At 33.2% G+C, this 27,943-nt stretch overlaps 1 protein-coding gene across 6 annotated transcripts in view; it reads right to left on the bottom strand.

The window, feature by feature from the left end:
* The window catches only part of TBC1D32 (TBC1 domain family member 32), a 188,875-nt gene that overhangs the window by 14,232 nt on the left and 146,700 nt on the right, over positions 1–27,943 (bottom strand). For 5 of the 6 annotated variants that reach the window (XM_067702240.1, XM_067702241.1, XM_067702243.1 and 2 more), the window contains 5 exons: positions 23,936–24,005; positions 21,723–21,838; positions 20,769–20,923; positions 14,702–14,842; positions 358–546 (listed from right to left, as the gene is read on the bottom strand). In XM_067702240.1, the coding sequence (XP_067558341.1) occupies positions 358–546; positions 14,702–14,842; positions 20,769–20,923; positions 21,723–21,838; positions 23,936–24,005 (671 nt within the window). The remainder of the gene's footprint in view (positions 1–357; positions 547–14,701; positions 14,843–20,768; positions 20,924–21,722; positions 21,839–23,935; positions 24,006–27,943) is intronic. The other variant, XM_067702242.1, reaches the window with a different exon arrangement.

Genomic DNA, 27,943 nt, shown 5'->3' with positions numbered 1-27,943 from the left:
CTTGAACTTTTATTGACTAAATAAGATATAGGAATATCCAAAAAAAAAAAAAAAAAAAAAAAAAAGCCCTTTTGGCACAGCATACTGGCTGAAAGCAAAATTTTGTAGCCAGGCAGCTTAACTTCATATCCCAGGCCCACCACTCTCTAGCACCACTCACCAGCTGTAAAATCTTGGGTAATTTACTTAACTCAGTGCCTTGGTTTCCTCATCTCTAAAATAAAGATAATACCTACCTCTCAAGGTTGTTTTTAGGATTTCATGAGTGTCTAGAAAAATATCTGGCATTAGACACACCATCAAAGTTGACCATTAACTTTCAGCCAAAATTTTTCCTCTAGAAGTAAAGTTACTTACTTTTAGGAAAACCTGCAGATCTTGAATCTGAGTGTGCTGTAGAATGTCTTGTTGTAGATGTTTGAATATAGCTATACAGATATACACTTGATAATCAGGACCAAGGAAAATACAAGTAGCAATATAATGGCAGATTTCTATCCAATCTAAATAATTCCAAAAACACTGAGTTATCCATTGCAGGCAAATCTAGGGAAGAAAAAAAAAAAGAATTTAGTTCATTAGAAAGCTTATAAAGCCATATTTGACTTTTAAAAAACAGTACCCAATAACTCACACAAAACCAATGAAGAGCTTAGCATTTAATCAAAATAGAAAGACATTTTGCATACAAGAAGCCTAATAAGGATGCTTCACCTATTTGCCTAATGTGTGAGAAGTTTCATGGCCTAGGGATTCAGGACTTAGGGGTAACTGGATGGTGTTCACACTGTTCATATGCTATTGCTAAATGCCTTCTTTAGTCATATTTTCCTCCTCTTACCATAACACCAGTCTGCTCTCTACAGATAACAAATGCTGAGACTATTTTAACAAATGCTGAGACTATTTTAACAAATGCTGAGACTATTTAGCTCTCAGCGATGGGAGCTTTTTCTATCCTACCTATAATCACAGCTGTATAATTATGCAGATGATGATTGCTAAATATGCATATGGACTCTTGGTGAATCAGAAAACAATTTAAACCAACTAGAATTATATAACATAAAAACTGAGAGCTAATGAATAGAATTCAAAAATGAGACTTTTTACAAAAATCATTTACTTTACTTTCTGAATAATATTTTTCAGATTATAAAAGTAATACATACCCATCACAAAAACAAACAGAAAACTTAAAAAAATACAGTGATTAACATTGTTAATATTTTGGTACATTAATGTTGCAGGTGGAATTGTGTCTCCCCCCCAAAATATGTCAAAGTCCTAAACCCCAGGACCTATGAATATGACATTATTTGAAAACAGAGTCTTTACAGAGGTAATCAAGTTAAAATGAGGTCATTAGGGTGAACCCTATTCCAATATGACTGGTATCAAGGAAACTGAACAATCTGAACACACACAGAAGGCAGAAGTTGAAAGGACACACATGGAGAATGTCACGTGAAGACAGAAGATTGGAGTGACGCATCTATAAGCCAAGAGATATCTAAGGCTACCAGAAGCTAGGAGAGAGCCCTCAAACAGTTCTTTCCCCAGTGCCTTCAAAGGGAACAGAGCCTTGCCAACACTTTTATCCCCCAAAACTGTGAGATGATAAATTTGTTGTTTTAAGTTACTGACTTTGTAGTACTTTGATACTACAGTCCTGGGAAACTAAGACACTTTCCAATATTTTTAATTTATGATTTACAATTTACCACTGAGGAAAGATTTCTTTGATTGAACCTCTCTTCCCTATAGTTTTGTTCTTTAGAGGTGGGAAGGAACGGAGGAGATATGGAGGCTTATCTCACTTTGTCATAGATAAAGTACACATACACAAATTTTCCTTTTTTGTTCCACTGTTTTGACCTTTAAAAAGTATATTATTGAACAGTTTCTAAAATTTGCTTTTATTTCGCTGATTCAGTTTAGAGGGATGCTGCTTCTGCTTTTAACTGCCTTTATCAAGGTGTATTGGTTTGCTGAGGTTGTTGTAACAAGGTAACAGACTGGGTGACTTAAACAACAGAAATTTATCTTCTCTAGATTTTGGAGAAGCCCACGGTTAAGGTATTGGCAAGGTTGGTTTCTTCTGAGGCCTCTCTCCTTGGCTTGTAAATGGCTGTCTTCTCCCAACGTTTTCACATGGTCTTTCTCTTGTACGTGTCTGGTGTCCAAATTTCTTCTTATAAGTACACTGATAATATTGGATTCAGACCCACCCTAATGACCTCATTTTAACTTAATTACCCCTTTAAAGACTCTGTCTCCAAATACAGTCTCATTCTGAGGTACTGAGGGTTAAGACTTCAACATATGAATTTTGCAGGGGGGGGTGCAGGGAGGGAAGGGCACAAACCAGCCCATACCAGATGGTATCATAAAATTTTTGTTTTCCATACATCATTACTCATGTCAACCATTAACCTTTTAATTTCAGGCTATTATAGGCATATCTTTTCATCTCATTTTCTGGTCATATTTCTTATTATTGATAATGCCAACTATACATGACCAAATATTTTCTTTTTTTATTTTTAACTTTAATTCTGTTTCAGGTATCGGATTTTCCTTTACAAATATTATGTTCCCTTCTATTATGTTTCAAAATCTTTTCATAGAGCCCATGGGTTAACTCAATATTGAATTAAAATATATCTGTGAACATCCAATATTTGTCAACAGGAAGGATATATTTAATTTCCTTTGGTCACAACTTTACTTTTCACTTGGCAGCAACAGGATTCTTCTCCTAGATCTTGACCTGGAGGGAAGGTTGGTATGCAAAGCTCATCACCAACTTCCACTGCCTAATCAAGTATCCACACAGTATAGCTCAGCTGCCCTGGGGAGGAAATATATCTCTTGCTCCTACTTGACTAGATGGCTTGAAAGAGTCAGTGGTTCTTTGACTAGAAGCAAAATGTTTTTAATTCCCTAATGCACTGCTGCCAGGCTTCTGTCTGTTCTTTGCTACAGATGCTAATACCAATCAACTTAGGGCCACGCTTTGTTAATGAAAATGAGAGACTCTGGATGAATGAAGAAGGAGAAACAACCGAAGAGTGAAAATTAATACAAATGATCCAAGTAGCCAGAGAAAGCAGTTCCCATTCAGTTGTCAGCTTCATAGGTGACTAGCAAGTCGACAGTAATGAAGGGGTAACGGTTTCTATCTTCTTTCTAGTTGGCCTATTCTACAGGTTGAATGGTGTGGAACTGTTGATCGTCAGCTCATTTTGACCTTTAAGCCTAGCAATTTTATATGATTCAAACAAAGATATCCGAAGTCAAAATACTTACTTATCCATAAAGCTTTACCCATATTGGTTAAAAAAAGTTGCCCCTAAATCTGCAATTACTTATTTATTTACATAGTTTCTAATGCAGTGGCAATTTTCTGGCATTTACGCAACATTCATGCAGTGTTTTCTATACAATGTCTATTTTTTTCCATTAAATGGAGAATAATACCAGCCTTTTCTACAGATGGGAAATTTAGGAAAGGAAAAAGAGAGATTATAATTGAAAGCACTCTGAAAATATATCAAGTGCTATGTAAATGTTTTTCTATAACAAAGGTACAAATGTTTATTATTTAACGAACATTTATGTACCTAATCTACAAGTGTTATAATTCTTCTGTGAACAAAAGACATTTAGTTCCTGCTCTCATGGGACTTATATTTAAAGAGGAGACATACACTTTTTAAATATATGACCTTCTTCACTTGGTAGGAACTGTATCTGCTATTGCTATTATATATGTAAGATACTCCAGAATTATTAAATTGTAATAGAATTCTAAAACACTATTTCCCTGGAAGAATGCTGAACCATGAGTTAAGGAAGTAACTTCTCTATATTTATAAAATGAAATAGTCCGTGAATCAGCTGACAGTCTAGGACTCCAACAGGACAAAAGAAATAGTATGTGTCCAAATAGACATGATGAACTTTTTTCTTTAACATTTTTATTATGGAATTATTCCAAATATACATAAAAGGAAAAAAGCAGTACATGAACCAGACTCATCAAAGCTTCAAAATTCTGACTGGCTGATATGTCTGAAGTCCATTTTCCTGTATAGGTTTCCCCTCTTTAAAAATTTTAAGATAAAACACATCGTAAATTCCTATATGTTACATCTGTGTTTGCTTTAAAACAAACTGAGTTAAGTTTTCATTTCATTTACCACACATGACAAAAATAACAATCCAGAATAATAATACTAACATGACCACAAGCAATATAATTACTTAAAACAGTAGTATTTTTGCTGTTTTATTTGTCATTTAGACAATGTATTACTTGGCATGTACAGTCAAATTACTGTGCTTTAAAGTGCCTTTTAGGGTGTGGAGAAAAAGAAACCCTCCTATACTGTTGGTGGGAATGTAAACTGGTGCAGACCCTATGGAGAACAGTATGGAGGTCCCGTAAAAACTAAAAATAGAGCTACCATATGATCCAGCAATTCTACTCCTGGGCATATATCTGGAGAAAACTCTAATTTGAAAACATACATGCACCCCGATGTTCACTGCAGCACTATTTACAATAGCCAAGACATGGAAGCAACCTAAGTGTCCATCGACAGATGAATGGATACTGAAGATGTGGCACATATACACAATGGAATATTACTCAGCCATAAAAAAGAATGAAATAATGCCATTTGCAGCAACATGGATGGACCTAGATATTATCACACTAAGTGAAGTAAATCAGACAGAGAAAGACAACTATCATATGGTATCACTTATATGTGGAATCTAAAAAAAACGATATAAATGAACTTATTTACCAAAACAGAGACTCACAGACATAGAAAACAAACTTATGGTTACCAGAGAGGATAACAGCAGGTGTGGGAGATAAATTAGGAGTTTGGGATTAACATATACACACTACTATATATAAAACAGGTAAATGACAAGGACCTACTGTAGAGCACAGGGAAGTATATTCAATGTCTTGTAATAACCTATAATGGAAAAGATTCTGAAAATAACATATATATATACACGCACACATATATATGTATGTATAACTGAATCACTTACACAACATTGTAAATTAACTATAATTTAAAAATGGTTAAAAAAAATAAAGTGCCTCATAAGGTTATACTATCAAGTGGGTACTGTTAGGTTCATTTAATTATATGTGTTTATATTATTATATGAACTATTTAAATGACTCCAAAGTAAAAAGACAAAGTAAGGTATATTTCCTGATTCTTCAGCTTATTCTTTTCCCTATCCCTATAAGAAATCGTTTAACAAAATATGATACATTCTTTCATATTTTTAATATAAGGATATTTGTACATGTATTTATATCTCCACCCTTTCTCATACAAATAGTAATGTACTAAACACTCTTTTTTGTCTCCACCTTTTTCTCACTTAACAAAAGATCCTGTATATCACTCCATGGCAATATACAGAGGTACTTCTCATTCATTTTTATAACTGCATAGGGCTACCCTGTGGATAAACCATAACTCATTCAAGAATCCCGTTTATGGACACTTGCATTATTTCTAGTCTTTTGATACTATATGCTATAAAAACATATTTGTACACATACATTTTCAAAATTTTTGTCCGTGTATCTCTGGGATAGATTTCTATAAATGAGACTGCTGGATGAAAGGGTAAATGCACATATGTTTTTGCTAGATACTGCCAAATTCCCTCTTATAAGTCTCAAAAATACACTATATTTTCAAAACCAAGCAGTTGAGGCCTTACAGTCATTGAGAAAATATTATTAGTAGTTTATGGAATAGGTTACAAAGAAAGTGAAACAAACTAATTATGTTTTTATAGTAAACCAATGTTCCTTACACTGAATTATAATTTGAAACATTTGAATGTCTTTTTAGGATAAAGAGGGAGGAAAATCACTTATACAATATGCATCAAAACGTACCATAGCCTTCCTAGAAAATTTTGCTCCTTAATCATACTTAAGCTTATGCCAAAGCACATTAAGATGCAACACTAAGACAAACATAATTATTTTAGCTGAGGTAAATTATTCTCACTTGTATCTAGATATAAAAAAAAATCTTCAAAATATTTACTTAATTCTTAAGTAAAAACATTGGTTAGAACAATTACTTATGGATACCTGATTAAGTCAAAATAGGTATGCTCTAAATGATCAAGTTTTATGATACAAAGACACTTTTTAACAGCTCTTCTGGCATTATTTGTTCATCATAGAAAGAATATTAGTAAAGTAAGATGTGGTTTAAAGTGAAGTCCTCGCTATCAGGGTGATATCAGTAAGTCAATTAACTCACTTCACTGATCCTGAATTTCTCCATTTATCATGAAGTTAAAATTTTAAATGAAATAAGATCTGGAAACACACTTTTTATACTGCAAAAAGTTGTTATAAATAAAAAGGTAGTATTTTTGTTGCACTTCTAGACAAGACACTGTGTCAGACACTTAAAGGACTTGAAGATAGGTCAGGCACACGTACCTTTAAGGAACTTCAACTAGTAAGAAAGAGGTAAACACACAAATAACGATTCCACAAAGAAAAAGATATATTTCTACCAGAAGAATAATACAGAAACTGCATACAAATTCAAAGCAGAATCATCTACTTGTAGGTGATCCAAAAAGCTTCCATTTGGACAGATATCAAGGATAAATACCTGACAAGTAAAGATGGGGCACAAGGAGGGAGAAGGTATCATTTTAAGTAGCAACATCAACAATGTGAGCAAAGGGGAAGCTTGGGGACATGCACATTTAAGAATGTGACTGAACAAGGGGCATTCCCAGTCTTGAAATTTAGATTTACATTTGTATAATTTTGCATTTTACAAAAGCACTATGTCACAAAATATGAAATAATAAAACAGTTTTCTTTAATCCTGCTTTCATGGTGGGGGTAAATATATTCAGAGGATTATCCATGTTAGCCCACTTGCTGACACAGTACAGTACAATAATCACTGATACGCAGAATCATGACCCCAAGGAAAAAAAGATAAATCATTAAAGATAAAGGGTACTTCTTAAAGCACGAAAATTACTAAAATACAATAAAGGTTTTTTTTAACCAAAGAATAAAATTGGTCAAAAAGTTAGTTAGAACATGTGATTTTCTGTTCATTTAAAAAGAAAAAATATATATTTGAATTTTGATTTTCCTTCCAATCTCAGTTACTCAAACTCTAATCAACAAATATATATTTCTAACTACATTTAATTTTTTGTATTCTAGTTAAGCTTATTATTTTTACTGTAGAGATCTGTATATTTTATTTAACAACCTGATCACAAATTCCTTCATTAATCAACCAATTCCTTAGTGTCTATAAATACGCAACTTCAAAAACCACCGCTCCTAATTAGATGAGAATAAATAAGCTTTGAAATACAAAATTTGTACCCAAATAATTACTTAACCACATATACCTAGTTACTTAAAAGCTGTTCTCATAGTTCATAATTAGCAATAAAATGGCAAATAATATAAACAAAGCAATGATACACACTTAAGGCACAAAATGATTAGCTCACATAAGGAGCCATTAGAAAGGCATTTTTACATTAGATAAATTTAAGAAACATACTAACATTACTACTCAGAAATAATGCAGTAGTTTTTATTAGGTAAACCTGCTACATGTATGCAGTTTCAAATTGATAAACATATATCAAATTGTTAAAGAGATGCCAAAATGATAAAGAGGTACCAAATTCATATAGTGGGGCCTTAGGTATTGAAAGTTTTTCCCCACAGTTTTTAGTAGTCCATTCTTAAAGGTTATATGTTAGCAATTTAATAAATGATTGGAGATATTAGACAATATACATCATATTAATCAAGACTAGAATGACACAAGGAACTCTCAGGAACATACTGCCCCCCGGCTTGAATTATTAAAAAAAAAATAGAAAGAATGGATTGTTGAGCTTATAGTAAATATTTAAGTAACTACTTCCAAGCAGAATTAAACATTTTCTGTTTCAAAATTCTCAGAAGTGTTTTAGGTACATACACAATAAGAGCTAGAATTGGCACAGAAAGAATTGGCTTTTCCACTACATGCAATTCCTCTGTTATATTTAGACTTCTTATTAAACTTCAGGAAATTTAAAATTCAGCAGGCAGAGTAACCTGATGCAAGTAGATGTAATAAATGACATAAGGTCTCTTCAAAATAAGTATAAAGGCACATATCATAATGTCAGGAACTATACTGTCTAGTTAAAAGAAAAAGACCTCCAGTAGGACAAATCCAAAGGAATGCAAAGATAGTTTACTATTAAAAAATCTATCAACATGTCCTATAAACAGGTCAAATAAGTTCCAAGATCAAGATAATCTTAACCATAAAGGAACTTGACAAAATTCAACATTCTCACGTGATTAAAGAAATCAAAATTCAATACCTTACATAGACTAGAAAGATTCGTCCATAGCATGACAGGGAACAATACTCTCCATAAATAGTTACTACTTAATGGTGAAATGCTGGATGAACTCCCAGTAATCATTCAAGTCTAAAACAAGTAAGCCACTATTACTTAGTATTATACTGGAAAATTTTCCAAAAATTTTCTGTTGAAGTATAGTTGACTTAAAATGTTATATTAGTTTCAGGTGTATAACACAGTAATTTGATATTTTTACAGATTATACTCCATATAAAGTTATTCTACAATACTGACTATAATTCCTATGCTGTAATCAACAAATATATATTTCTAACTACATTTAATTTTTTGTATTCTAGTTAACCTTATTATTTTTACTCTAGAGATCTGTATATTTTATTTAACAACCTGCTTACTTAGTCGTGTGCACTTCTTAAACCCCTTCACCTATTTTGCCCCTCCACTCAAACCTCTCCCCTCTGGTAACTACTAGATTGTTCTCAGTATATGTGAGTCTGCTTTTGATTTGTTATATATGCACCTTAATGTTCATATTCAGCACTATTTATGATAGCCAAGAAATGGAGGCAAAATAAGTGTCCATCAACAGATAAATTGGATAAAAAAGATGTGGTACATATATATACAATGGAATATTATTCAGCCATAAAAAAGAATAAAATTTTGCCATTTGGGACAACATGGGACGGACCTGGAGGGTATTATGCTTAATGAAAAATTACATAATTAAAAAAAGAATGAAAGAGAAATAAAGTATATTAGAAGGTTGGAGGAAAAAATTAACAAAAATCTAGAAAAAACATATAACCAAATTAACATACAAAAGCTAATGACTTTACTAGTTATTAATAATAACCAAAGAGAAAATAGAACTGAAAAAGAGATCAAGCTAAACTAATTAGAAATATCTGTAATGAGAAATGTACTACACCTCTTTGGAAAAAGCTTTACAACTTTAGTAAAATATAACATAAAGAAAATAAATGTCAAAGCTTACCATGTTCCTAGATAGGAAAGTTGAGTACAGTGAGGATCTATAGTTTAACATAATAGCAATCTAAATTTCAAACTCAAATGCCCACTTTGAACTGGGAAAAATTACCTTAAAGTGCACATAGAGGAACCATTAGGTAGAAATAGCTAAACTAACCTTTTAAGGACAGAGTTAGGAAGGAAATGATAGGCTTACTCTTACCCCACTTTAAGACACAATATAAAGTTACAATAAGTAAAATACAATAGTAAATAAGTAAATGGCCAATATATTACAAAAGTAAATACGTAAAATATTTATTACTCAAGAATTGAAGAGATTTGGATAGTGGTAGTTACATTTAAAGACTATTTACAAGTTAATAGGAAACACTAAGACAGGTGGGCAATTAATAAAAAGATACATCTAATTAATAAAGCTGTGGAATTATAATCAACCTTATTAATGTTTAAAAAACTCCCCAAACCTCCCAAATTTTAAAAATTTAGCAATTAGCTTTAAAAAAGCCAAATACATGGTCCTGAAGGACAGAAAGTCTCTTCATTTTTCTTAGAAGAAAAATCAAAGCAATTTGATAATATGCATCAAGAGCCTTAAAAGTGTTCATATCTTTTTGATTAAGTATTTCTACCTTCTGGGACTCTGACCTAAAGATTCTAAAATTAGAAAAAAGGTTTAAGTTCTACAATATTAAACTTGAGCCTGATAACATAGTGAAGAAACAATCCACACTCCACCAATGAAGGACTAACCATGCACAGGAGGGAGACATCTGTGGCTACTGCATATGACATTTCCAATTCCAGGCCCTCAAAAAATCATTAAACCTTCCCAGTACCCCAAAAGCAGAGACAAGAACGCTAATTGTTAGATAAGATACAGTATCTCACATACCAGATACACAGTGGTGATGAGAATTCTTGCCCTTAGTTACCCTACTTAATCCTTACAGAAGCCTTATGGAGGAGATATTATCATCGCCTTAAAAATGCAAATGGAAATCAAAAGAAAGCTGGAGTAGCAATTCTCATATCAGACAAAACAGACTTTAAAATAAAGACTATTACAAGAGACAAAGAAGGACACTATGTAATGATCAAGGGATCAATCCAAGAAGAACATAATAACAACTGTAAATATTTATGTACCCAACATAGAAGCACCTCAATACATAAGGCAAATGGTAACAGCCATAAAAGGGGAAATTGATAGTAACACAATCATAGTAGGGCACTTTAAAACCCCACTTTCACCAATGGACAGACCATCCAAAATGAAAACAAATAAGGAAACATAAGCTTTAAATGACACACTAAACAAGATGGACTTAACTGGTATTTATAGGACATTCCGCCAAAAAAACAACAGAATAAACTTTCTTCTCAAGTGCTCATGGAATACTCTCCAGGAAACATCATATCTTGGGTCACAAATCAAGCCTTGGTAAATTTAAGAAAACTGAAATCATATCAAGTATCTATTCTGACCACGCTATGAGACTAGATATCAATTACAGAAAAAAATTTGTAACAAATACAAACACATGGAGGCTAAACAATACATACTAAATAACCAAGAGGTCACTGAAGAAATCAAAAAGGAAATCCAAAAATACCTAGAAACAAATGACAATGAAAACACAATGACCCAAAACCTATGGGACACAGCAAAAGCAGTTCTAAGAGGGAAGTTTATAGCGACACAATCCTACCTCAAGAAACAAGAAAAATATCCAATCAACAACCTAACCTTACACCTAAAGCAGATAGAGAAAGAAGAACAAAAAACCCCAAAGTTAGCAGAAGGAAAGAAGTCATAAAGATCAGATTAGAAATAAATGAAAAAGGAATGAAGGAAACAATAGCAAAGATCAATAAAACTAAAAGCTGGTTCTTTCAGAAGATAAACAAAATTGATAAACCATTAGCCAGACACATCAAGAAAAAAAGGGAGAAGACTCCAATCAATAGAATTAGAAATGAAAAAGGAGAAGTAACAACTGACACTGCAGAAATACAAAGAATCATGATACATTACTAAAAGTAACTATATGAAAATAAAATGGACAACCTGGAAGAAACGGACAAATTCTTAGAAGAGCACAATCTTCCGAGACTGAACCAGGAAGAAATAGAAAATATAAACAGACCAATCACAAGCACTGAAATTGAAACTGTGATTAAAAATCTTCCAACAAACAAAAGCCCACCACCAGATGGCTTCACAGACAAATTCTATCAAACATTTAGAGAAGAGCTAACACCTATCCTTCTCAAACTCTTCCAAAATACAGCAGAGGGAGGAACACTCCCAAACTCATTCTGCGAGGCCACCATCACCCTGATACCAAAACCAGACAAAGATGTCACATAGAAAGAAAACTACAGGCCAATATCACTGATGAACAAACATGCAAAAATCCTCAACAACATTCTAGCAAACAGAATCCAACAGCACATTAAAAGGATCATACACCTTGATCAAGTGGGGTTTATCCCACAGATGCAAGGATTCTTCCATATATGCAAATCAATCAATGTGATACACCATATTAACAAACTGAAGGAGAAAAACCATAGGATAATCTCAAACGACGCAGAAAAAGCTTTTGACAAAATTCAACACCCATTTATGATAAAAACGCTCCAGAAAGTAGGCATAGAGGCAACCTACCTCAACATAATAAAGGCCATATATGAAAAACCCACAGCCAACACTGTTCTCAATAGTGAAAAACTGAAACCATTTCCACTAAGATCAGGAACAAGACAAGGTTGCCCACTCTCACCACTATTACTCAACATAGTTTTGGAAGTTCTAGCCACAGCCATCAGAGAAGAAAAAGAAATAAAAGGAATCCAGATCAGAGAAGAAGTAAAGCTGTCACTGTCTGCAGATGACATTGATACTATATACAGAGAATCCTAAAGGTGTTACCAGAAAACTACTAGAGCTAATCAATGATTTGGTAAAGTAGCAGGATATGAAATTAATGCACAGAACACTCTTGCATTCCTAAACACTGACGACGAAAAATTTGAAAGAGAAATTAAGGAAACACTCCCATTTATTACTGCAAAAAAAAGAATAAAATACCTAGGAATAAACCTACCTGAGGAGACAAAAGACCTGTATGCACAAAACTATAAGACACTGATGAAAGAAATTAAAGATTAGAAAAACAGATGGAGAGATATACAACATTCTTATATTGGAAGAATCAACATTGTGAAAATGACTATACTTACCCAAAGAAGTCTACAGATTCAATGCAATCCCTATCAAACTACCAATGGCATTTTCCACAGGACTAGAACAAAAAATTTCACAATTTGTATGGAATACACAAAAGACCCCGAATACCCAAATCAATCTTGAAAAAGAAAAACAGAGCTGGAGGAATCAGGTTCCCAGGCTTCAGACTACACTACAAAGCTACAGTAATCAAGACAGTATGGTACTAGCACAGAAACAGAAAAACAGATCAAAGTTACAGGATAGAAAGCCCAGGGATAAACCCACGCACAGTATGGATACCTTATCTTTGATAAAGGAGGCAAGAATATACAGTGGAGAAAAGACAGCCTCTTCAATAAGTGGTGCTGGGAAAACTGGACAACTACATGTAAAAGAATGAAATTAGAACACTCCCTAGCACCATACACAAAAATAAACTCAAAATGGATTAAGACCTAAATATAAGGCCAGATACTCTAAAACTCTTAGAGAAAAACATAGGCAGAATACTCTATGACATAAATCACAGCAAGATCCTTTTTGACCCACCTCCTAGAGAAAGGGAAATAAAAACAAACATAAAGAAACGGGACCTAATGAAACTTAAAAGCCTTTGCACAGCAAAGGAAACCATAAACAAGACGAAAAGACAACCCTCAGAATGGGAGAAAATATTTGCAAACGAAGCAACTGACGAAGGATTAATCTCCAAAATATACAAGCAGTTCATGCAGCTCAATATCCAAAAAACAAACAACCCAATCCAAAAATGGGCAGAAGACCTAAATAGACATTTCTCCAAAGAAGATACACAGATTGCCAACAAGCACATGAAAGGATGCTCAACATCACTAATCATTAGAGAAATGCAAATCAAAACTACAATGAGGTTATCACCTCACACCAGTCAGAATGGCCATCATCAAAGAGTCTACAAACAATAAATGCTGGACAGAGTGTGGAGAAAAGGGAACCCTCTTGCACTGTTGGTGGGAATGTGAATTGGTACAGCCACTATGGAGAACAGTATGGAGGTTCCTTAAAAAACTACAAATAGAACTACCATACGACCTAGCAATCCCACTACTGGGCATATACCTGGAGAAAACCATAATTCAAAAAGAGTCATGTACCACAATGTTCATTGCAGCATTATCTAAATAGCCAGGACATGGAGGCAACCTAAGTGTCCATCGACAGATGAATGGATAAAGAAGATGTGATACATATATACAACGGAATATTACTAAGCCATAAAACTAAACGAAATTGAGTTATTTGTAGTGAGGTGGATGGACCTAGAGTCTCTCATACAGAGTGAAGTAAGTCAGAAAGAGAAAAACAAATACCGTATGCTAACATATATATGTGGAATTAAAAAAAAAAAAGGTTCTGAAGAACCTAGGGGTTAGGGCAGGAATAAAGATGCAGGCATAGAGAAAGGACTTGAGGACTTGGGGAGGGGGAAGGGTAAGCTGGGATGGAGGGAGAGAGTGTCATGGACATATATACACTACCAAATGTAAAGTAGATAGCTAGTGGGAAGCAGCAACATAGCACAGGGAGATCAACTCCGTGCTTTGTGACCATCTAGAGGGGTGGGATAGGGTGGGTGAGAGTGAAGCGCAAAGGGAGGGGATACGGGGATATATGTATACATATAGCTCATTCACTTTGTTAGATAGCAGAAACTAACACACCATTGTAAAGCAATTATACTCCAATAAAGATGTTGAAAAAAAAAAAGCTACATGTCATAGACTTTCAGAATGTCTATCTCTTGAATAGCTGAAACAGAACTCAACATCCGTGAATGCCAGGGATCTACAATAAAGCAAACCTATATGTTATAAAAGACCTGGGGGAAAAAAGCCAGTTTAAAGATTTAAACACATAGAGACGTATGACTACTTACAAAAATGACGTGATTAATTTCAATGTATTTCCTATATTTGATGAGAATGTAATTTTCTTTAAATACACTGAGATCTTGGAGTTGAAGAAATACTATTTCCTATGGATTACCTGTGATGGTGCAAAACCAGACATGTGAAAAGCTGAAAATACAAGTGGCACCTCTGCTTTCAGTAGCATTTCAATATAGTGAGTGCTGCAAAAATATACTGGATGAATGCCAGATTCTATAGTGTCAATAGGTAGGTACCTCTGCATAAAAGAGAAAAATTGAGAATTAATGAACATGCAGCTAATTTAAAACCAATCAAATTCATCTAAATCTTTTGCTCTAAATTGCTACTTCAAAATTATCATGGTGGCATAACAAGCTACTGCAAATTTTATGTAAGTTAAAAAGTTAGAACATTAAACACTATAGAAAGATAAAAACTCAATAAAGGCAGTATGATATACCTTCCTTCCAAGATAAAGGAATAAAATTAACACTTTGTAATTGTGACATATTGAATCCCTTATGGAATAATGGAGATGGATGTTGCATGAAAGAATAAATACATGGATGAGTACATGAGTAATAAATGCTTTACATTTTAAAACTAAGTATATTTCAATACGCTTATATATCCTTGGATTTAGTCAATGACTCTAAAACATCAAAAAGGTTTATTTAGTCTGTCAGCTCTTGGTATTTGCCTAATCCACCTTTTCTAAGTTAATGTTAAATAACCCAAATCTAAGCTCTAGTTACTAATAAGTGAAATTGGGAAATCCATAAGAAATTCATATCTAAAACTGTGATGCATTCCCATCAAAGTACTCAGGCTATCTATTTACAAATATATAAAATTTATTTCATATATTTTTATATTTATTTATATGTCTATGTATACATTATATACATGTATAGATACATATACACATATATTTACAAACTTGCATTGCATTTTTCAGCCATTTCTTCATAAAGTCAGTTATTTTTTCAATTTAGTTCTTGGGTACAATTTATCATGAATGCTCAATGTTTTAATGAGTGTTACTTTAAACCCAACATCTAACCACAATAAATTTTTTAAACAAAGAATAAACCTGAAGATGTACTTTTGTGTCAAGAAAAACTATTAGACTAGCAATTATATCCTACAGACTTATAATAAACATTGATACTCAAATTAGATCTGACTTCTAGAGAGCCCTTTTAACGTTTTTACCTTTACTGGGCAACTCAAACTTTTTTAATAAAAGAAAGTTAATACTTTAAAATCAAACTCATATATGACAATTATATAAGAGTTAAAATAAGGAGGATTTTTTCAAACTTTATACTGCTAAACCGTCTTTAAGGATTTAGGTTTGAGTAATATATGAAAATTTCTGAAATCAGTGAGTTGATTTATCAGTAGTTTTTGTGTTTTATCAGTATGATAAATGGTTTACCATTTCACATTGTAGAAATATATATTTGTGGGAACATATAGGTACAAATATATATTTTATGATAGGTTCTTAGGGAGATATCTCACAGTACACAAAAAAATATTATATACTGACAACTGAAGACATACATAGCATATTAAATGAACATCTTGTAGTCAACTTCAGATGGATGTGCAGACAAAAAATTACTTTTATTAAGTAGTTAAGAATAATAATATGAACTGAATGAGAATTAGTACCCTTTGATTTATCTTTTGTTGAATACACAATATGTTTCACTAATTACTATTTGTAGAGTAGAATTAATGAATCTAATAAATATATGTAAAAGCAAAATAAATCAACTTATACATACGTAATACTTTAATTTTCAATGCAAACTTAGCTAATAATTTTCTGAATATATATATATAATAGTGTAAGAATTGTATATATTGGAAATATTTCTTACACAGTGTTCTCTAATTTGCATTAAGGACAACATATTTAGAATAGGTTTGTATAGAGATGGAGATAATAGACTAATTAATTACCTTCTCAAAGAAAATAAAACATTATTATGTAATGGATTCCCAAAGATAAGGCAAGAATTCTTCTACTCTTATGAATTATACTCTGTTAGAAGAAATTATGCCATAAATTTTGGTAACCAACACAGCTCCTAGCGCCAAGCCCTGCACAGAGTAGCTACTCAACAAATTGACTGAATGACAACAACATACTAATGATTGCACACTGTAATCACAGGAAACTTTCTTATAATAAAAGTTTTGTTAGTTGGCCTATTATTATTTCATAACTCTAATTTATAGGAAATGGTATTCATAAAACCAAATCAATAATGACAGCTCTGAGTCACATGAATATAACAAGGAATCTTCTGAATCATCAAATTATAAATTATGTTTGTTATACTTTCAGTGTTTTGGTATATTTTGGTTAGTCATAACTCTTGGAAAGCATGGTAATGCTTAATAAAAGGTAACTCTAAATAAAATTCAGAATATAGGATTAAGCAGGCCACATATAGGATCACAGCGCTTAATAGATCACCTAAGTAACATATACCCTAGGCCAGTATCATGCAAAAAATTATCAGTATCAAAATGTTCATGTTATGCCACTTCTTAGAGTATTTGGCTTTAATGATTAAAAATGAAAGATATGTGCTTAAAGAAATGAAACACAGTAAGCAGCCTTAGTTTTTTTCTTCCACTAGAGGTAGCTCTGATGAGTCATTTTATTCCTGACACTAAGAAAAATCTATGGAAATTAAATAGAAAGACCCTATTAGAAAAGACAAACTCTCCAAACCAATCCAAACTGATCCAATCCAATCCAGTCCAGCCCTCCACTCTAGGGTCCTGTGGGCAGAGAACAGGCCGTGTTTCATTGGCAGTGCTGCAGTGACTCTGTGCAGCATGGCATCATGCACATCGTGCAGAGGGGCGAACAGAAAACTCTGGAGATATCTTTTTAAACTTTGATTCTATAATTCTAAAAAACAAATCTTTCTCCTCTCAGGGAAAAAGAAAACACATAGGAAAATGGAATCTTCAAATATGATTAAGATTTAAAGTCGCATGTAAGAAAGGGAAGGGGTTTTGACACCTGTCCTCTTTCCAAGCAAGTGACTGGTTACATGACTTACCATTGCTAATGCCCTGCAAATGGATTACAAATGTGCCATGACATAATGGTTGTAAAATTAAAATCAAATGAGTATTTCAATGCTATTAGAATTTTTAACTCCAAACTTCCCGCGTTAGGTAGTTATTACTTTATTTTATGAAGAGGAAGATATAGATATTCGCACACGCTCTTATTTTATCTATATAAATAATATAATGTATATAAAGTAAGTGTCCCATGATACCTTCCTGTTGAACTACAGTACTTCATTCAAATGCCACTTCAGCCTGGTTTATCATCAATGGAGTTTTGGTTTTATGTGCATTAAAATACTTCAGTTTTTATTTCAATTTAATTTGTTCTATTTCATATGTTTCTACTAACAGAGAAGGCATATATAACTGTAACTTTTATTATAATTATTGTTTGAGATTAGGTATTCCTCCACGGAAATAACTGATTTCTTGATTTTTCTTAATCTATATTTATTAACAGCTTTGATGTTAACAATTAGTCAAACTGATTCTTGATGAAATTCCATAAAAAATGATTATTTTTATCATTCAGGAAGGATTTTCTTAAGGACAAATAAAATTGGAAGATAATTTAATTAAATCAATACATTAAAGAGTTCTTCTGGTCTAAACAGCTTAAGGACACATTTTTCAAATTATTTTTATCTCACAATAATAGTAAAAGTTTATAAAATTTTGAGAACTTCAAATTAATATTTCATTATGTCCTATACTGTTTATCCTAGGCCAAATTTTTAAATCTTTTTGGTGCAATTTGCTTACAACACTTTTACAAATGTAGAGGAGCTCTCTTAAATACACTTCCTAAAGTAATAAAAAAGCCTACTGTCCTTTACAAATTTCTATTTAAATATTAATTCATATATTCAGCACATTTACTAAATAATTATGATGGGACATAGTTTGGGACATGTCAGCAAACAAAACCCTGCCCTCAGAGAGCTTATGTTTAAGTGTATAAATAATAAACAAATACATAAATTAAGAAGCATAGTGGGAATTGATGTAGGCTATGGAACAAAAGGAAAAAAATAGAACAGGGTAATGAGGTAGGGGAATGGGGGACTGGGGGAACAGGTTGAAGCTTTTTTGAGGTGGATTACAAAAATGTGTATTGTGCTAAAGATGGTGGACAAGTCTGTGCTATTAATGGCTAAAGCTAAAGTGTCTTTAACATGTCTTGTGGCAACTGCAGATTTGCTTAAGTTGTCAACCTGCATAGAAAGTGTCAGTGTAATGTCTGAGGCCAATGGAACAAGCATAATAGAAAAGGACCACTTTTTAAGTAATATATTAAAGTCTATTACTGCACGCAGTAACAAGGAAAGTGGCACAGCAAAAACACCAATCCAAAAGATTACTAAATCAAAAACATTTAAACTATGGAGTACTGACTATATGGACATTAGTAACTGCACTTAGCTAACAGTTCTAGATAGAATCCTTGAAGAGGAATGTTTAGCAGAATGTTATTTGTTTTACAAAGAAACAGTAAAACAAACTACTGGTAATAAAATAAAAAATATTCAACTTGGTATATTTGTACTTGAAAAGGAAAAGAAATGATACTACAGAAGGCACTGCATGAGTCTTCACTGATGATACAGATGCACCAACAGAAAGGTGTCAAGGTTTTACATCGAGAGCTCATTCTAAAACCCCTGAGGAATAAGTCACTCCATTCCATTCACGGATCTATATTCCATATTAAATTGATGCTATCAAAATGGCAAATCTGATAAACTCAAAGCTGCTAGAGTCCTGCCTGATTTCAGTTTTATAGGAAGAAATGCTAGTGGAGCACATCACTCTTGTTGTGTTAAAAATAAAATAATGTGTGAGAAAACTAGGTTTATAGCGTCAAGGCAGAAATGCAACTTTACAAAATTATGGTTAAAAACAGTTCATTGGTGATGTCTGACTGTGTCACACTCTGAACACTAAAGTAGAATACTTAAGACTAGTGGCATGTAGGTATCATTTTAAAATACTTGACATGAAAATGTGTGATAGACTTAAAATTCATACTTATTATCAAAAGAATGTTCAACATTACATTTGTAAATGAAAGAGTGAAAGACCTTTAAGATATTTTAAATCTTCACGTACAATTTAAAGAATTGTTCAAACTCTGGTTAACAGAAGGAAAACAGTTCCATTGATTGGAGAAAAGCTAGTACATAGCTTTTTGCCTTTTGCTTCCTGCTATTCACGTGAGCAAATTTCTCATTATGGTGAAGTATTATTCAGGAATTACATACAGCTATTTCAAGCATAAAATCATAAAATTTCAATATTTAATGTACTCCTTGGTGCTTTCTTTTCTTTATCACAAATACATATTGCAAAAGCATGTCATAAATGCTTTCATTTAACTTGACATTGATACTCTCTAGCCCCCTTAACAACTTATCCTTGGGTACCGTGTAATTCTGTTGTCCAAGGATAACATGTCATGAAAAAGGTTTGGGAAGCATTAGCATGGCTTATTTTAATGGACAGTTTCCCCAAGTTGGAGGTCTTAAATGCAATAAGTACATAAGTAAAACAAAATACAGAAACTTTAATAGAGGGATGCACTTACCTTTAAACTTGGATCTCATGGAACTAGTAAAATCTTTAAAAATACACTATACTACCTTAATCAAAACTCATCATAGATTTCCAAAGTTAGTGTGATTTTCCTCTATACAATATGGATACAATTCCAACTTATTATTTTCTCATACTATAATTTAACCAGAGATTCTTTCTAACAGAACAAGAATAAAAATATCCATTCAATAGTTTTCTTTTTATATATGGAACTTTATAATTTACTAAATGACAAGTTTAAAATTTAATAATGCACCTATTATCACTAATCTTTCATTCAGTTACCATTAGGTAAGACAGCAAGTATTCGAGAAAATGCCAAATCTATATCTTCAAAAGGAATCGCTCAAAATTGCATTCAGATAGAAAACGAGTACATAGCGCACTCTACAAATAAAATAATAAGATCCCAATGAATTTAAATAGGATTTTCCTTAAAATTTAAAATACTCCTTTAAAAATAGACTAAAAAGTCTTACAGAAATATGTAGTCTTGGCAACCAAAGGAAAGCAGAAGTCAGAAGCCTGGAGAACTGCTGAAGAAATCGGAATGTTTTGTCTTTGTCCCCCAACATTATTATGAACAAAGAAGATACAAACCAGTCATGGCCAGTGTAACTCCCCTGCAAGCAGACTGAAAAGCACAGTTAAGGAACTTTTATAATAGTTTATCTTAACATGGTGAGATATAAGAACTCCATAAATATTCATTTCTAGAATCTCAGGAAAGAGATATTAAGGACAGTTAGTTCTTTTGTCTTCAACCAATTTATAAGCTATTGATATAAAATCAAACTTTATTAATAAATCACTTGCACAGTGACTATTTTAATGTTAACATGTGTGCTGACATGCCCAGTGGAGGCCAACAGCACCAGCAACTGGAGGAAAAACTATCTGTTCCGTGGAAACACACTGTTCAAGTCACTAACACAATAGTACCATCCTTTCTCTAGTTTAGGTTATCTGCCAAATTATTAGCATAATCAAGTATAAAAAAAAATCCACATATGTTGAGAATTCAGTAATGCAAAAGATCTGTATACACTTTTTTCTTAAAGTCAAACCCTATTTCTGAAAGATAACCAATTCAAATAAAATAAATGCATGTTTTATTCTTATTATAGATTTACTAAATCTAGAGTATTATTGATTTACTAAACCTAAAACTTCCTTATATATAACTGAAAATACATTCTAATAACTTTACTTATTTATTTAAGATTCAACTAATAAAATTTAATAATTACTACTCAGTCTAATAAAGTACATATTTAAAATATAAAATTAAATACCATAAAGGTGTATCGTAACAAATCACTAATATAGATTAAAGTATTCTTTTCCTATTAATGTATTAAAGTACCCCATCAAAGGATTCTGAAAAACATATGAAGAGAGCTCAAGTACTGTCAGTTATTTGAAAAGGATACGAAGAGAAGATTTTACAGAAGCTTGCTGCTGTTTCAGGAATCTCTCACAATGCTTTAAAACCAAGGTAAGATCATTTTCTGCATCATCTCTTAACAGATTGAGGAACTTGCCATACCTGTAAAAGACCAGAAAACATAATGAAAAAATGTCAGGCCCTGCATTGTAAATTCATTTTTTAACATTCATCAAAGTGTAGTTCTCTTGAGATCTCATGGTTTTAAGTTTTCAAATTTCTACTTTTAGCGTAACTAGTTATACAAAGCACTTATGAAAGAATAACACTCAATATATGTACCTGATACTTATGATCTATTGGAATTAGCAGTATTCATCTGGTAAATACAACAACTTTAAAGGAAAATGAAATGGTAGTGAAAGAACAAAACATGGATACTATAGATGAGTAGTAGAATATAAGCATTTTTTCCTGAACTTAATCTAAAACATGGAATGTTCATAGGCTAGATTGACATAATGTTAAGTTTAGAAGCAATTTTAGAGTTCATATAGCCCAATGGTCCTATATGAGGGTGGCACCTCCCCCAGGGGCTAGTTTGGAAATTTACGGGAGTGCTTTTGATTGTCATAGTGACTGGGGGACTACAGATAGTTGCTGAGTAAGGGCCAGGAGGTTAGACATGGGACAGTCAGTCCTGCACAGTAACAACTTGTAAATGCCCTGCTTGTCATTTGCATAGATGAAAAATCTATTTATAATTATCTGAAACTAATTCTGTTTCATATAAAATCATAAAATATTAGTCATATATTTTATTATACACTGAATGAAACCATGTGTAAGTTAGGGAAAGATAGTTCTTTTGCTTTGCTTGAAGCCTTACTAAGACTTGTTCACCATTTTGCAAAGTCACTTTGCCAGTGGCAACCCTCTTGTAATATATGACGCACCAAAATAAAATCAGTCTATTCATAGCTGCCACAGCTACAATGATTCTAAATGGGTGCCAGCTATTGTCTCACTACTGGCACCGCAGTAGTATACAAACGTTTCATTATAAATCACTTCGGTTATCTCTTAACAGTAAGACATTATGTTGAATTAAAAAAATATATGTGACTAGACTGCTCATATTATCTATGGTTTCCATTTCAGAATGGAAATAGGTCATTACAATATAAAAGGCGGGTACAGGGTCACAAAACATAATCAATGGGTTATATACCCTATGTGATATAGGTGGGTGAGCTAGAATTACTATCATAGTTTTTGTTATAATGCTATGGATTTACAGAGTCTTTTTCATTTTTATTTTTATTATTATATATATATTTTTTGCTGTGTTGGGTCTTCGTTGCTGCACACGGGCTTTCTGTAGTTGTGGTGAGTGGGAGCACTCTTCCTTGCGGTGCGTGGGCTTCTCATGGCGGTGGCTTCTCTTGTTGTGGAGCATGGGCTCTAGGTGCATGGGCTTCAGTAGTTGTGGCTCGCGGGCTCTAGAGCACAGGCTCAGTAGTTGTGGTGCACGGGCTTAGCTGCTCTGCGGCATGTGGGATCTTCCCGGACCAGGGCTCAAACTCGTGTCCCCTGAATTGGCAGGCGGATTCTTAACCACTGCGCCACCAGGGAAGCCCCAAACAGTCTTTTTTAAAAGCTTTCACATGCATCTTTTTTACACTTGATTCTGAAGATGACCCAATGAAGTAGACAGAATGGGACTATCAAGATTCCCATGTAATAATCAAGAAAAAGAGGAGTTCAAGGACTCAGACCTTAACTCCCAGTCTGTTCTGCTTGTCCATTTCTTTTGAAAATTATAATTTCAGTACAAAAAATTCAAACTACTATAATTGGTTTACTCATTTTAACTTCTGCATCTACATTAAGGTACTTTTGTACTCATAACTATATCCTGACAGTAAAAACTAAACATATTTTAGAAAATGGTATGATTGTGCTACCAATGTGCTGATTTTTAAAATGTTGTTTTTTGGAAAAAACCTGACAGTCATAGAGACTTAAATACGTTGTAGTTAGCCTATGAAGTAGTAATGAACTGTAACTGATTTACCTGCAAGGGTAATTCAATCATATGCCAATATCCTAAAAACAAAGTTATTATTTTCTGAATGACAAACTCTGCATTTAAAGCATACAAAATAGTTGATTGTTAAATTAAATACTATTAAGCACACATCAGCTAGACAAAACAAATTCTAGAAATGCACAGGGAGATATTTCCCTATAATATACCTGACAGTCATTTTAACGCCAAGCTGTTGCACAGATGAAAGATTTTCATTCTTCACACTTGCATCAGTAGCTATAAACAACAGAACACTGGGTTATAAAAATGTATAAAACTCTGCATAATAATCACATTTTAATTGAAAATTGATGAAAGCAATATTTTTACATATTTTAATGTAAATTTTGAAAACACACTGATGAATCCTGTTCTTTTAAGAGCTGTCAGTTACATTTTTCAAAGGAATTAACAGGAAACTTTTTACAAAATACCTTTTCTCTTAAAAAAAGCATTTAGAAGTATATTAAGTACAAAACAAATAATCATAGTTTTAAAGCAATCTACTTTTACTTGGTTTTCAGGACACAAAAGCTGTTAACACAAAAATGGTCTAGAATACTGTACTCTCATCAAGCAATGCATATATAAGATTTTGAATTACAAATATAGATAAGTATGTCTGTTTACTTCTTAAAGATTTACACGTGAGTGTCAGGAAGGAATAATTGATATTATTCTACATATAACGTACAGCAATGTACGAGGGTGGACTGAACAAGTTTCTTCCCGCAGGCAGATTTTCTCTGTGAGGTATGAAGTGTGATCATCTACCAAAAGTGAAGGGGTTGCACAGTACAGAGGACTACAGGAGAGGCTGAAAGTTTGGATTAGTCTTTGACAACACTGGATGACCAAATTAAGCATGAACACTCAAAAGCATCACTAGATAACAAGGCGGATCTAGCTGAAACTTTCCATTTTTGCCTGAAGAAATTATAGTGTGTGCACAGTGTGTGTGTGTGCAGATACACACACACACAAATAAGGAAATTGTCCAAAATCACAGAGTTATCTAGTGATAGGGAGGGGCAAAAGCTAGGTTTTCTGAATTCTGTATCAGCAGTTTTTTTTTCCCATTACACACTGGTACATCTCATATTATTAACAATATACCTACTTAACTCATGAATTTATTCATTACTTTTAATAAATCCCTTCTTATAAAGTGTGGAGCACCACGCTAGAATCTATGAGGGATAAAAGATAAATCATACATCATGCCCTAAAAGAACTTTGCCTGTAGTGTCAGAGATAAAATGTGTATATAGATAACTCTGACAAAGATGTTTTAAAGCACAAAGTGGAACAAGAGTGGTACAGATAAAGAATTACATGAATTCACAGGAGGCAGAGATTGGGAAGAAGTGGCATTGAAACTGAACCTTAAAATATGGGTAGCCTTGAGATCTGCAGAGATAGGGAAGAACAAAGTAAACATCACAGTTATCAAACATCTACTCTTTAAAGCAACAATAATTCATCTTTCAGCACTCTTGGTAAAGGTAACCTACTTCTAGTTTGCCTAGGACTTGCATGGTTTTAGCACTTAGTCTCATGCCCCAAGAACCCCTCACAGTCCCAGGCAAACCAGGCTGGTTGGTCACCTATCTAGCCTAGAGGGGTGATTTCTTAAAGAAAAATAAATAAAAAATTTAAAAGATAGGTGTCAGTTAATTTCTTGATAAGCTACATCTGAGTTTTACTTATCTAGATCAGAATACGATCTCAGCAATATTGCTGAATTTCACCTATAATGATAATAATTAAGCTACAGTTCATATAGCTTAGAATTCCTTGCTATTCATAACTCTTACTCTGCTAACAGATGTACCTTCTGTCCCTAAGGAAGAAGGATACCAATTTTGTCCTTCTCCTAGCAACAGGCTGAGCAATGTCTTCTCCAGATTTTTCAAACTAGCGTGAAGATGGTATTCCCCCACAATGCCCTCGCCTTTAACTACAGGGCTATGAGTACTCTGTGTCTCCAGTAGAGAAAAATGAATCCAATATATTCAATACAAGGAAAGGGAGAGACATAGAAAGGAGACAAATTGCTAAGGACAGCTTTACACTATTACTGAATACTATGAGCCAATGATTCTGCCTCTTTTTCTGCTTAGACAAAAAAAGAAAAAAGTCTGATTTGGGTTTCTATCACTTGGTACTAAAACATATACCACAAATTATTCTCACTCACAAAATAATGACCAATATTTAAAAACTATTAATCATCATTCATATGCTCACCATAATTTCAAGTTCTTAGTTTCCTAAGTTGAAATAATGTAAAACTTTAGTGCAGTAGTGTCAGTGACATTGGCTGATTTTGCAAAATTTCAATAGTTTCAATAAAATAAACATTGACTTTATATATTGCTAAAGCCATGGAACAGACCTACTTATCAACTATCATAATGTGATATAATGACGAAAGTGATTTTATAAGCTACTACCAGACAATGTTAAGTTAGATTAGATGATAACACTTAGAATGTAGTACACATAAAATTAGATTATTAAGCATAAGAAATATCTTTGTTAATATGTAGATTTGTATGCTTAAAATAATACTTATGTTTCCCTTTTGGAAAGTAGAATACATATAGATATCTTCACAATAGAGGAGAAGTATGCAGTGAACTAAGAGTGCTAAGAATGGGCATTCCCAATGTCATGGATTCTATAGATCAGAGTACCTTCTACCATTACAGTAAAGAATGGAATAAAGTCAAGAATCAAGATGAGAGAATTTGCCCAAAAAGACTATGACACTGAATATTTACATAAGGTTCAAGTTCTTAGTTCTTCACCATGGAAGAATAGCGTCTTTCCAGAGTGGCCTAGCTGTCGGCCTGAGATGACAGATAAGTTTCCTGATGTTGTAGGAATAATTTCCCAAGTCCATTCCCTCTAAAAGCTTATGATTCTGTACCTTCAGAGTAAAAACTTAACTCTGCACATTTCAACAGGTAATGTTTTCCAGTTGTGGCTGTATATCAAAATCCTCGGAGGAGCATTTTAAAAGTGAAAATAAATACTCCAGACTACTGAACAAGATTGCGGAAGGTGACTGTTCAGTCATTTGTCTTTTTAGAAGACCTCTAACAGCTTACTTCTTGTGCATTGAAGTTGAGATCCACACTTAAAGGAATAAAACTGAACTTTAGAGACAGTTATAATTGGACAGTGATACCTTGCTCCACACATTTCACTTTAAAGAAGGTATCAGTTAAATCTCCAAAAAGACTTTTAAAGGAGAATATATGAGGTATTAAGCAGACCAAAACAAATATCAAATATCCACTCAAAAAATCACTAATCTGATACAGATGTAGGTGACTTGAGAGTGAATAAAATTCCGTTAGAAAAAGAAGAAATGAAAAGTTTCTTGAAGCAGTAATGAAGTCAGAAAATGGTTCACAGGTATATATTAAAAAAGAGGCTTCATATTTTAATCTGTATTTGACATACAATATGACAACCTGACAAGTAGAAATGGATCTTGGGCTACAAAAGTTCAGTGAAATAATCTTTGTTACATTTAATCTGGACTAAAAACAACTTATGAAGCAGAAATTAAAATCTTCAGAAATAAAATTGATGGAGCAAAATGATTAAGTAAAATTTAATGATAAAAATGGATGTTTTCAGGGGACTCTGATGCATCACTGGTAACCAGTGATTTACTGAAATGTGCACAATAGTGTGTGGGATATGTAATAAGTGCTTAACAAACACTGAGTGAATGAATGAGTAGATGAACGAATAAATGAACAAACATCCAATGAACAACAAAAATTGTGCTTTACGTATCAAACTAGAAGCAAGGTGGAGATGGAAATAGATATGAACTTAAAAATTTTTTCTGGGGCTTTCCTGCTGGCGCAGTGGTTAAGAACCCACCTGCCAGTGCAGAGGACATGTGTTTGAGCCGTGGTCTGGGAAGATCCCACATGCCGAGGAGCAACTAAGCCTGTGCACCACAACTACTGAGCCTGTGCTCTAGAGCCTGCGGGCCACAACTACTGAAGCCTGCGCGCCTAGAGCCTGTGCTCTGCAACAAGAAGCCACCACAATAAGCCAGTGCACTGCCAAGTAGAATAGCCCCCGCTCGCCACAACTAGAGAAAGTCAGCATGGAGCAACGAAGACCCAATGCAGCCATAAATAAAT

The sequence above is a fragment of the Pseudorca crassidens genome, chromosome 13 (genome assembly GCF_039906515.1).
Source record: "Pseudorca crassidens isolate mPseCra1 chromosome 13, mPseCra1.hap1, whole genome shotgun sequence".
Taxonomy (NCBI): Eukaryota; Metazoa; Chordata; class Mammalia; order Artiodactyla; family Delphinidae; genus Pseudorca; species Pseudorca crassidens.
The sequence above is the reverse complement of the archived record's forward strand: the minus strand, read 5'-3'. Positions and strand labels throughout refer to the sequence as shown.